At 39.0% G+C, this 18,966-nt stretch overlaps 1 protein-coding gene across 1 annotated transcript in view; it reads right to left on the bottom strand.

Annotated features, from left to right (window-relative positions):
• LOC114669693 (uncharacterized) overlaps positions 1 to 18,740 on the bottom strand; it is a 53,152-nt gene extending 34,412 nt beyond the window's left edge. Inside the window, exons 1-2 of the mRNA XM_051926718.1 lie at positions 18,653 to 18,740; positions 9,503 to 9,724 (exon numbers count right to left, since the gene is read on the bottom strand). Of these exons, the coding sequence (XP_051782678.1) occupies positions 9,503 to 9,724; positions 18,653 to 18,740 (310 nt within the window). The remainder of the gene's footprint in view (positions 1 to 9,502; positions 9,725 to 18,652) is intronic.
• Between the last annotated feature and the right edge of the window lie 226 nt (positions 18,741 to 18,966).

Below are 18,966 nucleotides of genomic sequence, written 5' to 3'. Positions count from 1 at the left end.
GCAGCTGCAACTGAACTTCCTGTATTGTTAGCGTTAGGTTACATGATGCCTGGTCTAAAGGCACTGGGTCCTTCTAGTGGTGTAGTGTCCAAATACCAATTTAGTCTCTGCCACTGAGGTTCTACAAAACCTTAAGGCAGTCACTTCATCATTCTGTTCTTACATTGAAGAAACAGGGGGAGCACAGTGCTGTACTTTTATAAGACATTTGAATGTGCTTCATAGAGGACAGGTGTAATATGCCAGTGGTTCACTAGTTCAATGCTGGCATCCCCTGTGCCCACAGGTTTTTGTTCCAACCAGTTCCACAATCAGTCAGTCATTTGTACCTTCTCATTGTTTGATTAGCTGAATCTTTTTATTTCTTTTCATATCTTGTACTCAGAAAAGAGTTAGATTTACATTTATTAGAAACTAAGAAATAGTTGTATTTTTGCCAAATCCATAAAGTCTTAACTGTCATTTCTTTTTAATTCACTAATAATTAAAAACAAGCATAGCAGACACATGAACATGTGACATTGACTGCTAAGGAGTGCTGCTCACTTATGTTACTTATTAATAAATAATGAAAAAATAGCTAGTAAATTATATTTAAAAAAAAAAAACACTTAAAAACAACAAAGAGTTATTATGCATCGAAACCTCTGCTTCAATCAAAAAATTAATTAGTATAATCAGTTTGTAATTTATGAATTGATCCACAAAACATGAACTGGGCAGAGACAGCTTGCTTAATTAATGTAGGAGTCCAAATTAAGGAAGAAATTGGTTGAGATGAAAACCTGCAGCCACGGGCGGGGTGCCAAGATTTAACATGAAACCCCTGTTGTATAAAATCAAAGTGAGCCACTGTGGGTAGCCAAGCATGCCTGGTTTCTGCATTCATACAACACATTAAGGCCCTGTCACACCACACGATGTTTCCAGCAATTTTTAGGTGTAGACTTCATTTACATTGTAATGGAAGGCATGTATGGGCTGGCCTCCATGCCAAGATTCATGGCAGTTCCTTAACTGACCAGGATGCCAATATAATAGAGGGATCAGAGGAGGCTCTGTCTCAAGGTTGTATGCACTAAATCCAGCATCCCTGGCTGTCGGTACCCATTCGGACACCCACAAGGAATTCTGGGAATTGTAGTCTGGTAATGCAACCCTGCTGGGATATGTGGGTGCCACTAGGTGGGGCTGCAGAGAGTTGCGCTCCCTGCTGTTTAGGACTTCTGTATGGCCCAGAAGTGCTTCCAAATGGGTGAAGCCCTGGTACCGGAACTACTCCTGGGTCTTCAATTAAAGAGACCAAACTGTCTTGTCTAGGCAAGTCAGAGCCAGAAGAAAAGACAGGCAACAATTTCTTGGGAGGAGCAGCGGAAATGATGAACAAAGAATCACGCTTGGAATCACTGTTTGGATGCATGTTGTTTAAAATAAAAACCCTTTGTTTTATACCAGCGTCTTGTCTAGGTGAGTAAACTCTGTTAAAGTGAAACAAATAAAAATCAAATAGGTAAGGTTATTACATTTCTGATAATTGTTTATACAATTCTTATAAAGCATGTTAAACCAAGAATATTTAATTTATTAATAATGTTTATATTGACCTGTGGTGGGTTGGCACCCTGCCCAGGATTGGTTCCTGCCTTGTGCCCTGTGTTGGTTGGGATTGGCTCCAGCAGACCCCCGTGACCCTGTGTTCGAATTCAGCGGGTTGGAAAATGGATGGATGGATGGATAATGTTTATAATAATTATGTTTATACATTCCTTAACCATGCGGTGTAAATCGCTGCTAAATAGTGTAGTTTGTGGCAGTAGTGCCACCCACTGATTATTCACCTTAATAAAAAGTAAAGTGTCTGTGTATCTATGTGTCCTACCGGTTGCCATGTCTCTGTCATTCCAAAAGATGGCACTTCACAAACATTTTTGAAATCATGAACACATTAAAATTTCACAAATCTGTTATCATCTATTTGTGGTGATTTATAGATCTAAATAAGTAAAGGATCTCTCTGGAAGCTTCATGTGAATGGTTCTTTGGACAACTGAAAATAGCTCAGACAGACTGGATGATTTTCGGCACAATTGCTCTTCTCCCAAGATTAATCAGAATCCAGCAGTGTTTTAAACTAGGAGCCTGTAGATGACGCTTGTCATCCCTGAAATCATATGCAGCACCCCAACCTGTGATTCAAGAACCTGAGCCAGGGGCATCATCAGCATTAGGGTTAAAAGCTTTCCCAGGTGGCCCAGTGAGGTTAGAGATGCAGAATGAGGCTGACATTAGGGAGGAAAACAGTTCAAGTGTTATCATCAAAAGTACCCATCCATCCATGTTTGTCAACCTTTTGTTCTCCATTGCAGTGTGGCAGGACCCTGGAGATCATCCTGGCACTGTCACATGCAAGGGAGAAACCAACACTGGATGGGATGTCATTGCACTGAAACATATTTATTTCCTTGTGGAGTTTTTGTCTATGTTAATGTGTCTGCGTGTTTTTAATATATATGAATGATTTGGGCGGCACGATGGCACAGTGGTAGCGCTGCTGCCTTGCAGTATGGAGACCCGAGTTCGCTTCCCGGGTCCTCCCTACGTGGAGTTTACATTGTTCTCCACGTGTCTGCATGGGTTTACTCTCACAGTCCAAAGACATGTAGGTTAGGTGCATTGGTGATTCTAAATTGTCCCTATTGTGTGCTTGATGTATGTGTGTGTGCCCTGCGGTGAGCAGACGCCCTGCCCGGGATTTGTTCCTGCCTTGCACCCTGTGCTGGCTGGGATTGGCACAAGCAGACCCCTGTATAGCAGGTTGGGAAATGACTGACTGACTGAATGATTTGGACAGGAATATAAATAACAAGCTGGTTAACTTTGCAGATGATACCAAGCTATAGCGAGTTCCCCTAATTACTATGCAAAGTCTATGACACATAAACAAAACTCCTACCCTTAGTAAGAGTTTGCTTCTAATAGATTCGGAAAAAGATGGAACCTTAGCCCTAATTCGATCCCTTTTTAGATGGTGTCCCTTTTAAACAGAGAAAAAACAACCCAGACCATTCAACGAAGCAAATAGTGCCTATATTGGATAAATCCAGACATAACTCTGTACTTATTGCCCCTTAGAACATCCCACATAATAAACCTTGAATGAATAAACAAATAATAATTTAAATGGGACTACAACAGAACAACTTCCACTATAATGAAACTGAGCTTATGCAGAAAAAAAAGAAAAAGAAAAGGAAAACAATACAGACAAGACATGAATATAATCAAGACATACATATACAGTATATATTTACAGTTAGGTCCATAGATATTTGGACAGAGACAACTTTTTTCTCATTTTGGTTAAACAAATTGTGTTAAACTAATGCTTTAGTTGCCTCACATTTTTATGCAATCATTTTGTTCACCCCACTGAATTAAAGCTGAAAGTCTGCACTTCAACTGCATCTGAGTTGTTTCATTTAAAATTCATTGTGGTAATGTACAGAACCAAAATTAGAAAAAAAGTTGTCTCTGTCCAAATATTTATGGACCTAACTGTATATATTATAAACATACACACACCTCCCTTTTTCCCAGTCCCTGTTTAACAAGTACCCCATTCCCTGTGCTTGAGCCCACCCGTGTGGGTATTCGAGAGTTGACTCCAGATTATATGACAAAAAGAAACAGTCACTGAACTTTCCCTTTATGTTGTAATGGAGCACTCTCGCCAGTTAGGAGCCGAGACCTGTCCTTGAAGCCAATGTCCGCCTCACCCGGGAGTCATGGCATCAATTAAAAGAGAAAGTCAAAAGAGAAAAAAAAAGGCAGTGCTGTACAGACAGATAATCTCCGATGGTTAACCAGCACTTGCAGTCGCGAGCACACTACCCAGTCCACACGTCAGGAGATGTATCAACCTGCAGAGCCAGAGCACCATACATCACCGCAGGTCTATGCCAACAGTTTCAGGCGGGAAGTGACATCACCGTATGTCTAGACCAACAGTTTGGTAATAAGTGTTTGTAGGTTGTCGCAATTCAAATTGATTGACATGCTAACCACACCATACCCTAACCTTAACAAAACTAACCCCTAACCTTTACCATATATCCTACACGCTAACCATACTTACCCCTAACCTTAACTTCCGTTGTATAACAGCTGGTCTAGAACTACTGGCGTAGACCCACGGTGACATATGGTGTTCTGGCTCTGCAGTTGGATATTATTGTCGGAGTTGCTTGCTTGTTGGACCACACCTTTGATTTTCCTCTCTAGGATCCTCCTCTACTCCTTCTCAAAAAGCATGGCTACTTTCTTGTCAAAAGTCTCCCCTCTTACGTCACAAACAGTGCCTTAATATAACGACCCACAGGAACAGCTTGACCCCCTTCTCCCCTCAAAGTGACAGCCTACAATTACTAAATTGCCATAACCTATATTTTCAAGAGGAACAAGGCGGCAGAAACAGATACATGGAAAATAAAAGGTAGTAACCGCTACAAAGCTGGGTGGATTGGTAGAAAATCGAGAATCAGTTAACTCATCATAGAAGGACTGGGACAGCAGACAGGCTTGGGCAGATTTGTGGCTGGACAATGACATTTAATTCCAGTAAATGTAAAGTGCTGCACATGGGTAGTAAAAATGTTAAGTCTGAATATGCATATGGGAGGTCTGAAAATTGAGAGTCCACCTTATGAGAAGGATTTAGGAGTCATAGTGGACTATCAACTGCCAGACAGTGTTCAGAAGTCATCAAGAAGGCTCACAGAATGTCAGGTTATATAGTGCCTTAATGTGTGGAGTACAAGGCCAAGGAAGGTCTGCTCAATCTTTATAACACACTGGTGAGGCCTCATCTGGAGTCCTGGGTGCAGTTTTGGTCTCCAGGCCACAAAATGGACTTAGCAGCGCTAAATTAAAAATATCATTTTGATTATTTCGTTTAACTTTTATACATTTTTCGGCACTGAATTCAAAAACTAAACCTTTTCCATCATTTAAAAGGGTTTCAAAAAACATAATTTTTACTTGTCAAATGTAGTTTTTTTACTGTTTTCAAATTACAATTCATTATTAGTATTTTATTTGAATGATGATTTCCTCTGTCTGCGGTGGGTTGGCACCCTGCCCGGGATTGGTTCCTGCCTTGTGCCCTGAGTTGGCTGGGATTGGCTCCAGCAGACCCCCGTGACCCTGTGTTCGGATTCAGTGGGTTGGAAACTGGATGGATTTCCTCTGCGGTGGGCTGGCACCCTGCCCGGGGTTTGTTTCCTGCCTTGCGCCCTGTGCTGGCTAGGATTGGCTCCAGCAGACCCCCATGACCCTGTAGTTAGGATATAGCGGGTTGGATAATGGATGGATGGATGGATGATGATTTCCTTGAATTTAATATTTTTTAATATTAAAATCTATGTTTAAAGCAAAACAGTTATTTCACTCAATAGTAAGGTAAGAATACAGCTGGAATTGAACACAGTGATGAGTCATGGCAGCAGGTAGCAGCGTGTGAAGCCATTAGAAGCAGACATAATTCCCATATTTTTTTTTTTCTGTGAGTGGGATCGCAGACCTAAGAATTGACATTGAGTTCAGAACAAATGTCTGGCAGGAGAAAGCTACAGCTTGGTGCCAAAAGCATCATCTGAACTTATTTGGTGGATCCAGATCAAGTGCTGCTACTACCACTGCTTCCCAATGAGCTTCATTTAATGAAACAGGCCCATGTAAAGATGGAGCCTCCTTTATGGATTTGTGCCAAACACTTCCAGGTTTGCCTGGGGTTAAATTTAAAAAAGGGCCTGATATTAGAAAACTGATTTCTGAATTCTACTAAATTTGGTGGTGCAATGAACAACCTGCAATTTGAGGCTCGAGTATCATTCAAAGAAGTAATTTCTAGGTTTATAGGCAACAATATAGACCCTAATTATTAAATTATGAAACATGTATCAGTTAAGCTTAAAGAAGTGGGCTGCAAAACAAGTTTCATCGTTTTTTTTTTTGGATTTAAATTTTGAATTTTTCCCAGAAAACCCTGAAACAGCAAGTGAAGAGCAGGGTGAAAGATTCCATCAGGATATCAAGAACATGGAAAGAAGGTACAAGAGATAGCGGGATATCAGTACAGTGGCAGACTACCCATGGAGGAGTCATTAAAGTGTACAAGTGATGGGCCACAAAAAAAAAATAATTAAGAAGTGACAAAATGTAAATTGTAAAAAAAAAAATACAGTAAAGCTATACTACATTAGGGCGGCACGGTGGCGCAGTGGGTAGCGCTGCTGCCTCGCAGTTGGGTGACCTGGGGACCTGGGTTCGCTTCCCGGGTCCTCCCTGCGTGGAGTTTGCATGTTCTCCCCGTGTCTGCGTGGGTTTCCTCCGGGCGCTCCGGTTTTCTCCCACAGTCCAAAGACATGCAGGTTAGGTGGACTGGCGATTCTAAATTGGCCCCTAGTGTGTGCTTGGTGTGTGGGTGTGTTTGTGTGTGTCCTGCAGTGGGTTGGCACCCTGCTCGGGATTGGTTCCTGCCTTGTGCCCTGTGTTGGCTGGGATTGGCTCCAGCAGACCCCCGTGACCCTGTAGTTAGGACTATAGCGGGTTGGAAAATGGATGGATGGATGGATATACTACATTAACTGTCTACTTACACAGTAATAATAATAATAATAATAATAACAATAATAAAGTAATACAATAAACTGCGGTGGGCTGGCGACCTGCCTGCGGTTTGTTTCCTGCCTTGCGCCCTGTGTTGGCTGGGATTGGCTCCAGCAGACCCCCGTGACCCTGTAGTTAGGATATAGCGGGTTAAATAATGGATGGATGGAAGTAATACAATAAATGGTTAAAATAATGATATTGCATGTTTAAATACATGTATGTTTACATTTAATCATTGTTTTAGCTGTCAATATCAATTGTTTCAATGTGCAAGACTAAATTCCTGTAAACTCAATGTACAGAATTCTACATTTGCATAAAGTTAATATATTTGCATAAGGGCCACTCCCTTTTCGGGAAAGTTTCAACTTCTTCCTGATAACCCACAATCCTTTGCAAAATATTTTTTCAGTGTGTTCTGAATGCGTTTTGTGCTTATTGAAGTGGTTTATGCAGAGTTATTGTCAATATGACTGACAAAACTTTAGCAGATCCTTTGTTCTTTAATGGAACTTTGTAGTTCTTTACTGGGTTGTGTGGTTCTTTGTTGAACGATTGCTTGACCTAGAGCCATTTTATTCTGGGAAGGGTTCTCTGGATATGAATGTGATCCTTTGTGCTTTGAAAAAACTTCTAAACATGTAGAAAACACTGAAACCTTTACGGTGGGTTACCTAGCAGGACATTAATATATGAAGAAAACCTGGACATAGCCAGTGTTGATGAATAGTTATTTTCAAATCTGGAATCAATGGTATTTCAAAAATCTGTTATCATCTATTCATGGTCACTTATAAAACCTATTATGGATCTAAATAAATAAAAGATTCTTTCTGGAACATTCATGTGGATGAGTCTTTTGGGAACCAAAAATAATTCCCTTATGGCATCATTCGGAAGAACCACTCTGGTAACTTATTTTTAAGAGTGTATATCAGAAAATCAACAACAACATTTATTTATATAGCACATTTTCATACAAAAAGTAGCTCAAAGTGCTTTACATAATGAAGAAAAGAAAAATAAAAGAGAAAGTAAGAAATTAAAATATGACAATATTAGTTAACATAGAAAAGGAGTAAGGTCTGATGGCCAGGGTGGACAGAAAAAACAAAAAAAAACTCCAGACGGCTGGAGAAAAAAATAAAATCTGCAGGGGTTCCAGGCCACGAGACCACCCAGTCCCCTCTGGGCATTCTACCTAACAAATCAATGTTTTCTTCGCCATCAGACAACATGAATTACACTCTGTAAACACTGAATCACGTCCAATAACTAAAATAATTGTGTGTTGATTTCACTTGTATATTTTACTGTTTAGTCATTTTGCTAATCTCATACATATAAGTGAACTGTGAATTGCAGGTATATTTTAAGTTAAAAGTTACATCACTGAGTTATTTAGCTTGAGTTGGTTTGATGTGACATGAGGATAAGGGGTACATTAAAAACAGAATGAAACAGTCCAATTGAATATTAATGATGATAGAAGTATAATTGTTGACAGCATTTATTTTACTGAAACAACCGGTACATCGTTCTCTGCACCCGACTGTGTTTTTGACAGTTAAATGAGCTGCCAGTCATTTTAACCTTTCAGAGCAGGACCAAATGATTAGAGTGAGTTCTATATAAGTCAGTGAATATGTATGGTTGGTTTCTCTGCATACATGTTTAAAAATATTAGATTGACAAAATTATTTTGTTTAAAATTGATATAGATCGATATTCTATGCATTGATAAATTATCTAATTTGCTACATTTTAATGACATTTCTTTTCAATTGTGTACTTAAATGTGAAGTGATGGAAGCATTTTAATTATAATTTTTATTTTGTTCATGAATGCAAATCCAAATAGAAATAACATTTCACAATTAAAACATTATTTTAATTTTGCAGAACTGCTGTAATTGTAAACCATTTACTATTACAATTATTATAGACACTGCGGTGCGCTGGCGCCCTGCCCGGGGTTTGTTTCCTGCCTTGCGCCCTGTGCTGGCTGGGATTGGCTCCAGCAGACCATCGTGACCCTGTAGTTAGGATATATTGGGTTGGATAATGGATGGATGGATTTTTATAGACAAGTCACTGTGTTTCCACTTTTTTTTTTATCGTTTTATGAATATGATGCCTATGATACCATATTCACGGTGGCGCAGTGGTAGCGCTGCTGCCTCGCAGTAAGGAGACTTCCTGCGTGGAGTTTGCACGCGTGGGTTTCCCACGGAGGCTCCGGTTCCCTCCCACGTTTCTAAATTGTGTTCTTGGTGTGTGAGTAGTTAGGATATCGCTTGATGGATGGATACTATATTCATGTTAAAGCCACCTGGTCACCCTTGGGTTTGTAAAGTATTTCAGTTCGGGTGAAAGAAGGTAAAAGAAAAAAACTCACTCGTTTCTCAGTTGCTGTTAAATGTTACCGCAACACATCTTTGTAACAATGAGCTCGGTAATAACTTCGTGTTCCCTTACTGTTAAGATTTAGTAAAAGTCCGCCCTCTGTCTAATTTAAGCTGAAACTTCCTGCTAAGGTGTTCCTTTCCTTTGGGCGTTTCCCGCTCATTGATTTCTTCCCACATGTTTTTTTTTTCCGCTGGCTTCATCTTTATTTTTCTATCAAACTATTCTTACCCTATTATTTTACACTTTGTACGGTAATCAACAGGCGGATCCGAAACTCGATATTATGATTCTCCAAAAAGAAGTAAAAACTAAAAAATCGGTGCAATTGCGATATCCCCCGTTATTCAGTTCTATATGCCCCGCACCCCCGCGCACATCATATACTGTAATCGATAAATAATAAAGGCTTCTATCGACCACTCACCAGTACCCTCCGCCTCCAGCCGATGCTGCAGTTCAAGTGAGGTGCGGTCTCCTGGTTGAGCCCGCCTCGCATTCTCCGAGTTAACTTTCACTTTCACAGTGTGACGTTCGGGAAGGTCAGTACGGAATTGCCCCTTTTTGACAGTTAAGCTTTTATTCGAATCGTAATTCAAAAGGTTGTCCCCATTGGGAGTTGCCTTCAACTTTGGACGGGCAACGACAACTGCTCGGGTGAGTAAAAGAATATGATTTCTGTTATGCAATGTTGTTGTTTTTTTTATTATTCGGAAAATCTGAAAAATATGGTGTCCATAGGATAGTGTCTACTTGATGCCTAATGTGTACACTCGGGGTTTGGCTGTCATCTCCACAACCCCGCAAAAGCCGAAACTGACGTGAACCAATTGTTCAAAAGGTGCGCACTTCAAGTCGGTGGTTGGGTGCCTCTTGGTGGCATTTTGCAAACATGCTTAGTGTGCGGTTACACTTCTATGATATACTGCTAAAATTAAGGAAAAATGCTTGCGAATGAGAAATAAATACAGTATCTGCGAAGGGCGCGCTACTGCATTGTTGTTTCTGCCGCCTGGGACTTAGTTGGCGCAATCGGATCGGCTGCGTGTTGATGGGACCACAGTTCCGCATTGTTGTGTTGAATCCGTACTCACAAAAATAATGAAAAAGGCAGCGTAGAGACCTGAATTAGTTCACTTAATTCACATGCGTCTTTGCCGTCAACCCACAATACAATGAACTGAATTTTACACTCACAGAGAAAGCTCTTTATCGTATATGGCTTTCCGCACAAAAGTCCGCCTTGTACAATTGGATTTTTGACTCAAGAACCGGTCTGAACGGTTTTCACTAAGCGAGGCAGTAAGACAGTACGCCAAATACGTCACTTTGTTGTTAGCAATGTTGTTCGCACTTTGAAGATTGGAACAGTGCTAAAAATTCAATTGTATTGTTAGCAGTAAGCAGGGCGGTGTCTCGAGCATTGTGTTTTGGAGAGACGGGTTGATAGGCGTGGTTATTCGTTGAATCGGCAGGTGGGCGGAGACACGGCGGAGAGCACTAAGACTGTTGCCATGGAATTGAAATGCAGCACGATGGACCAAGAAGGTGGCAGCGCTAACTGTGCAGCCCAATCACACGTCTTTTTATGTATTTCGTTGACAGTGTGTCTAAGCTGTTAGTCCAGGTATCGCACTTCTCCATAGATTTGTGTGGAGTCTGCTGTCTACTTATGTCTGTGTTGTTTTCTTCCAGTTGTTCTCCTTCTCAAAAACCGTCGGTACTGGCAAAAAAATGCAGGTGTCGAGTCATTTTAGGACGTTATGTCATGTAGGTTCGGGTGCCGTACAAATTTTTGAAAATGTTGGTCGGTTGCGAGTAACAATCTTTTAACACTACGATAACAAACGACGTTCTCTTTGACAGCGCAGCGGGCGGGGAAGTTCAGTCAATAGTGCAGAGTAAAAATAAACACTAATACTAGCTATGAATTAAAAATAATAGTTCTTTAGTGCCATTTTGAGGTTCCTTGCTTGGCTGTTTGGTTCCTCAAAGGTCAATTGCTTGACAAAGCACCATTTCATTCAAAGAAGTCATCTCTGCATATAAACTTGTTTTTTGTGCTTTGAAAAAGTTGCTCTGTTAAACAGTGCGTGCGTCAAACTGGTGAGTGTCTGTGGCACCAAATCCTAATCCTCGACAAGAAGGATGAAGCAGACCAGAATTAAGGTAGAAAGATCTCAACTAACTGCTGAACGTTACAAAGGAAGGAATAGTTGCAATGGCTTTGTAGAACTAAATGTTTATTTGCAGACAAATATTTATGTGTGGTTTCTGAAACAGAACAAATACAATAACATAACTCGAAAGATTACAATATTGTAATCTTTTTAGTTAGCCAATAAAAGGTGTCATTTTGCTTGGCTTTTCTCTACATTCATAATGGCTAACACGGTACAACACCCTAGTACTACATAACATAACTCGCAAATTAAAGGCTCAGAGAATGCTAAAACAGGTAATGCCCAAAAGGGCCAGTAGATGGCAGCAGAAATTAACAGAGCGCTATGACGTGCTGTCGTTGACAAAAGGCACTAAATAAAATGTACCAAATACGTTAGCGCTGTACAGACTCGAACAAATCACTATTTAAGCAACTATTACCAAGTCTGATTTCTTCAAGAACTTATATATTACTAAAGAAGCAACATTTATGAATGTACTTATGTAGTTTGGAATGTTAAACTGAACACACTTTAACATAAAGGATTGTCTGAACTTATTGGTGAAACAACGTTACGAGCTTTATCATTACTTTTAGAAATAATTTCTAATAAAATAAACAGCAAAGCGTAACTTACATCAAACAGACGCACACAAAGTCAACAAACAATTGAATAAATGCGGGTGCATGCAGTACAGCGTTTTCCGCGTATCAGATACAGAAATAATAGTGCGCATGCTCACGCATAACCTGTGAGCGTGATGACGCAACAGACAGCGTGCTCAGACTTTTGTACAGCTCATATAGAGAAAAACATTGAAATCTTTAATGTATGGTGGACTGTAGCCAGTGCAGGATTTACGTATAAGCTACACAAGCTATAGCTTAGGGCCCCCAAAACAAATTGTCCGAGTGAGCAATTGTCATATATACTTAAATATACTACAGCATTATTTGTCCCAATCAGGCCCGGCCTTAGGCATAGGTGAAGTAGGCGACCGCCTAGGGCCCAGGCGTCCGGGGGGCCCCGGATCGACTCCTTGGTCTAATTTTCACGCATTTCACAGAGCTTCTAGGGGGGCTCTGGACCCCCCTTTCGCCTAGGGCCCCATAATACCTAAGACCGGGCCTGACTGTAGCACACTAACAGATTAGGAAAACCTGGTGTAAGCCTGTGCTCAATGCCGGATTAAGAACTTTAGAGGCCCTAAGCAATACAAAAGATTTTGGTGCCCCCATATACAGTATATGAGCTGCACTCACTCTCAGTGGACGACTGAATGGGAAAACCGGCATAACCAAGACAAGAACGAGCGATCATATGAGCCTTGGTGGACTGTCTGGCAGTTACCAGGTTCTAATTTTGTTGTAGTCTCAAGAATAATATTTATCATTAACCTCTATTATGACTATTTTATTATTATTTTAATAATTTATACTTTATACATGTATAGTTTTTCATATAATATGGGAGCCCCTTTATGTGGAACTTGGTTCGGCTGCACCGTTTGCAGTTTTGCACCATATGGTTCATGGTACTCTGGCAATGGAAAATTTCTGTGGTGCCCCAACACACACCTTGGTGCCCTAAGCATGTGCTTACTTTTCTTAATGGTTAATCCAGCCCTGCCTGTGCTAAACACGTATGCAGCAAGAGTCCTTTTAAAATCAGAACCCATTGGTATTTCACAAATCTTTTACCGTCTATGTATGGAGCCTGTTAACGATCTAAATAAATTAATAAGGTTCTTTCAGGAACCTTCACGTGAATGGTTGTTTTGTGAACCAAAAATGGCTTCCCTATGGCATCACTCTGAAGAACCGCTCTGGCATCTTTACTTTTAAGAGTGTATATCAGAAAAACAATGTTTTCTTCTCCACTGGACAACGCGAATTGTACTCTAAACATTGGATCGCATTCAATGACTAAAATAATTGCCTGTTGATTTCATATATTTTATTGTTATTTTGCTTGGATCAGTTTCAATAACGTAATTTTTCATTTGACGTTTGCAGGATTTATTTTTATGGATGTTTATATTTTATAGTTGCACTTTTTCAACAATGAAAATTTTCAGACAGTACAATTCAAAATCGCTTATTATTTATTGGAAAGGGTCTCTTTTAAGCTGTTTTATCGCCTATCAATCTTTATACATGGCTGCAGATTTTAAAACTTTAGTGACCCATTTGTGATTAATTCATAATAACCTTTCTGTTTTTCTGATTTTGATTCAAATGGCTTTCCATACGCTCCTGCAAATCGTGATTGTCAGCCTAGTTTGAAATCCCTGATTCTTTTGGAATCGCAAGGGACATAAAACTACTAGTAACCATCAAAATACAGTATACAATAGCAAATGATAACGGTGTCCTCCACTCTTTGCAACATACGAGAGCTGCTAATTAGATAATACCTTAGCTAAAGTAATAATGCATCACAGAACAAGAAAAGTCGATATGAAAGCCCTACTTTAGTTATTAAGTTTCTGAATAGCTGCTCTGTTCTGGGACAATCGCTTCCTTTTCTTCTCTCACTCTCTCTCTCTCCTTTCGCCCCTTTTTGAAACTCCTTTGGCTGTTTTAAATTGATCGGCAAACTAAATGGCGCCTGCATTTTAAGTACACGCTTAGTGAGAATTTTAAGAGACCCTTTAATTAACAGATATTGTGACTGAAACCTTACTCAGGTTAAAGAAATTAATAATTTTTTACAAAATGACATGATCAACATAACCCTGGGTCAGGACCTGTGATGTGCGTCCCTCCGGGTCATTACAATACAACGCAATGCAGGGGCGCCGAGCAGTCATAAATATTAGGGAGGAAGGGCAAAAATGAAAGGTTACAACATAGATAATACTCGAGCATCAACATCATCAAAACCAACAACAACAATAAATAACAATAATAATTTTCTTCTTCTTTTTCTTTTCGCTGATCCCGTTAGGGGTTGCCATAGCGGATCATCTTCTTCCATAAATAATAATAATAATAATAATAATAATAATAATAATAATAATTTTCAAACTGGTATATAGGACACACAACATGCGTGGCAATTAAGTAAAATGAAAATATAACACGCAACACGGCTCCAATTATAAGCGTCTGCCAAATAGGCTTCCATTTAAAATTGCGTTAAAACCCCGCAGATTCCGTCCACTGTTGTAACTACAATGACCTGACAGTTCTACTCTTCACATTCGTATCAGTTTATGTTTTTTACCATACGCTCCAGTATTTTTCACAATTTTCAAAGACAGTATATGGCAGCGTTTCTGTAAATATTTGCGACCCGAGTTTTCATAACAGTTTTAATTGCGCCCCCCTAAGGTTTTTTTGAAAGGAGCCCACTAATACCAATTTGTTCTTTTTTAATTAATGATATATCATAGATGCTTATTTTATTATACCTACTTTACTTTTAACGACATTTATCTAACTCTATCTTTATTTTTCTAGTATCAGAATGTAGTTTAAGTTAATTTGTTTTGGTTTCAATAGATGTATTTTTCATATTTTCGATTCTTGTTTTCTTTTGTTTACATCTTCGCGCCCCCCTAAGGGGGCCCGCCCCACAGTTTGAGAACCACTGGTATATGGCACTGCATGTGTGTTTAATTTTTACGGATCACATTTAGAATGCATCCATGGGTACGTTTCTGCCCACCGCTATCAGGCAATGAAAAAATAATACATTTTATTTATACAGCCCAACATCATACGTAAAGCAGATGATTCTCGCCGGATATTAATTTTGTCGGCATTTATGCTTAATGGTTTTAATTTACGAATTTATTCTATTTTGTATTTCTTGAATAAAACGTAAAAGGCATGGTACGCACACTGGGCGCTTATTAAGTTTTATTTTTGGACCACTAGCTGTTTTGGGTGCGAAAGTCCTACCCGAAAGGGTTACGCCCCTGCAGTGGGAGGAGCCACACGCTGCTTCTGCAGATGAAAAGACAGAGGCGCGTTTACATCTGAACCCCACTGAGTGGCTTAAGAGTGACAGCACCGACTGCTGTTTTTTTTATTATTATTTTTTTATTTTTATAGTATTTTATTTTATTTTAGTCTTTGTACTACAACTGCCGAAACAAATTTCGAAATTTTATTTGGTTGTGATTTTATATGATTATATGGCAGAGTACCAACATGAAAAAGTAGTGCTAGACAATCATTGTGACAGCAGAGCTATGCATAGACTAATGACAATGTCAATATAAAATAATTAATCAATAAACAAATGTTTTTATTTTCCCATTAGAGCATATTTCTCACCTAAGCAGAATTATAAAACTGCAGCTTTGAGTGATGTGCATCAAAACATTTTTTAGTGCCTGCAGCAATGCACAAGAACGCCTCATGATTTTCACCGTATTCCGATCAATCGCTTCTCATCTCCCGTTCCCCGCGGGGCTCTGGCTTCTTGCATCAAGCTCCATGACTCCCTCTGGTCTGGGCACAGTGGCAGGTGGGAATTTGACTGGGGTGGGACACCGGTCACACCGTAATGCAGATGTCTTAAGGTGGGCCTAAGGGTGAAAATAAACCTTCCATGGAGCAGAAGAGCAAAAACTCTTTTTGACTGCTTGTACTTCTCTGTACACACTACATATCTATTGTTTTGAGCCGATCCCATGCTCGAATACAACTGAAACCCTTTCTGTTTTCTTCTTCAAACACTGAAAAAAATAACTTGTTGGATAAACTTAAAAAAATTATGGCAATCAATTGCATTCACCTTTTTAAGTTCTTTCAACTAACATTACTTTTAAGTAAATCCAACAAAGGTATTAATGTAAATGTAACATTGCTTTTTGAGTTGAGTGAAAATAAAAATGTGATAAGATTTTTTTGGATTAACTAACATTTTCTTTTACAAAATTATTACTTTTTTAAGTTGAAACAACTAGTGTTCATAATTTAACCCTACTCAAATGGTGTATGTATAAGTTACACAAGATTTTAATTGGAATAAACTTAAAAAGGTTTACGCAATCGATTGCCATAATTTTTTTGAGTAAGCGTAACTCAATATTCTTACCTTTTCAAACAGAAGTCATAAAAGTGGAAAAAAGCACAAAAAGCACAAGAGTATAGTTTTTGTATTTTAATGTATAAAACATTATTACAATATTTTTCTTTACAAATAACAGTAATTACAATGTAGATTTTATTTTACCTTTATTTTCTCTTCGCAAAAGCCTACAGCCATCTTATGGGCTCATTAACACTGAAATTTACTTTACAATCCAAATTGTTCATTTCCTTCTAAATGTTTGCTAGTCACAGTATGTAACTTTTACAAAATAAGGTTAACTGTGAAGCTGTAAACTTAATAACCTTAACAAAATCTTGTGTAAAGTAGGGCCATCCATCCATTATCCAACACGCTATATCCTAACTACAGGGTCATGGGGGTCTGCTGGAGCCAATCCCAGCCAACACATGGCGCAAGGCAGGAACAAACCCCGGGCATGTCGCCAGCCCACCGCAGGGTACACACACCAAGCACAATTTAGGATCGCCAATGCACCTAAGCTGCATGTCTTTGGACTCTGGGAGGAAACCAGAGCGCCCAGAGGAAACCCACACAGACACGGGGAGAACATGCAAAATCCACGAAGGGAGAACCTGGGAAGCGAACCCAGGTCTCCTAACTGTGAGGCAGCAGCACTACTGCTGTGCCACCGTGCCTCCCACCTTAACAAATTCTTATGTAAAATAGGGCCTCTATATTGGTAGGTAAATACAAAAAAAAATCCAGTAAACAATGCTTTTTTTAACCGAAATATGGTCATACCCTGTATATACAAAACAATATGGTCTTCCAGTATTGCAGTAAATAAAGTTGATGCAAAAAATAAAGCACTAACATTAGCACATTAACCTGCTTTTTAAAGAAAGAACTTTTGAGCTACGTTTGAGACCATTCAATTCCAAAAATAATTTTTGGAATACTTCTAAAGTATATCTGAGCTCTGCGGTGGGTTGGTGCCCTGTCCGGCATTAGTCCCTGCCTTGCACCCTGTGCTGGCTGGGATTGGCTCCAGCAGACCCCCGTGACCCTGTAGTTAGGATATAGTGGGTTAGGAAATGACTGACTGACTATATCTGAGCTCTTTAGGGTAACTTAGATTCAGTGAATATATAACACATAGTAACATGGCACATGCTGTTGTAAATTCACCAAAATTATTTTCAGATTCAGTTCACTCAACAATCACACCAACATCTGCTGGTTCTGCATCAGGAGCTCCTTCATGCTTTGCCACAATTAGTTTGAGAGCATACTGACTCCAGTCAGACTGAATACTATCAGCTTCAACATCCTAAAGAAAATAAAATGCCATAATTAATACTAATAACAAATACATCAATATTTCAAAGGAATACTCCACCAAAAAATAAACACTTTAACTGTTCCCTACAATTTAATAGAAACTAATTCTGGATAGTACCAAACAATATCAAAGTGTTCGTGAAAAAATTTCAGATTACTAATGTTTTATAATCTGGATGGATGACATCCAGCGTAGAGGGCATCACCCAACAAATGAAATCAATTGCTTTTCTTTCAAGCCTTTTCTAAATTTGACTTGGCCATTTCTTTGGTTTTCAATGTTTTATGCATCAGCATTCATATGTGTTATTTTTGACATGCAACAGGGCAATATACTGTCAAAGCAAAGAAAAATTAAAGTAATTTAAACTGCTGAGTGAAAGAATATAGTGTTACTAACATATTATAGTAGTATATATTTTATTTATTAGTTTCTTAAAGTTGTCATTGTATAGATTAGAGTTTTTGTTTTTTAACTCCACTCAGTCAATGCAATATTGAGATACAGGCTCTATCTCCACAAACAGAAGAGGAAAAACACTAAAACTGATCCACTTACCACATACTGTACTCTGAGAAGATCCTCCACATTTTCACCAAGGTACTTTATCACACAGCAGAGAACAAGCTCTCTTCACTTGTGGAGAGTATTTTCCTGTTTAAATCAGTATTAAGAGGCATTGTGAAAAAGCAACCAAACCAGGTCATTTAATAAATATCTCTGAAAGAATTTACTTATGCTTCTTACCCCATAAGATATCTAGCATCATCTGGATTCCTTTTTCTACGGCACCTCCCTTATTACGGAAAATGCTTATCAGCCTTGGTGTGAATTTATCCAGGGAAGATGTAAACTTTGCAACCAGATGGGTTGTTGTGATTCTTTGGAATTCTTTGCTGATCTGCACATATAGAACACAAACCATAAAGTGGAACTAATTACAAACTATTCTGAAATGATAACAAACAGGTGTTTTTTTAAAAAGCTCTAAAACTACACTATTACACAGAAAAAAAGAAACTATAACAATGCAAAATAATTTAGAAGATAAATTACTTACATTTTTTCAGTGCCTCAGTGGCATTGAAGAGAGCTGGCCAACTTGCTTTGAAATCTTCAATCCTTCGAAGAGAAAATGTTTTCGCCATTTTTTGGGTGATAACACTGTGATTATCTTTCTTCCTCACCTCCCTCAAAAGCTCCTCTCTTTCTTTTTCAAGACTTTGTTTTATTTCCCCAGCTGGATAAGGTGGAAGACAATTCACTTCAGCCTTCTTGGGTTTTTTAATATTTCTTGCTGAAGACTTTTCCTGCAACTGCTTCTTTAATGAATTCAGCTCAGGGCATCCAAGGGACCTTAATGTTGTCCTGTAA

Source organism: Erpetoichthys calabaricus, chromosome 4 (genome assembly GCF_900747795.2).
Source record: "Erpetoichthys calabaricus chromosome 4, fErpCal1.3, whole genome shotgun sequence".
Classification (NCBI taxonomy): domain Eukaryota; kingdom Metazoa; phylum Chordata; class Cladistia; order Polypteriformes; family Polypteridae; genus Erpetoichthys; species Erpetoichthys calabaricus.
This window is presented reverse-complemented; position numbering and strand designations above follow the sequence as displayed.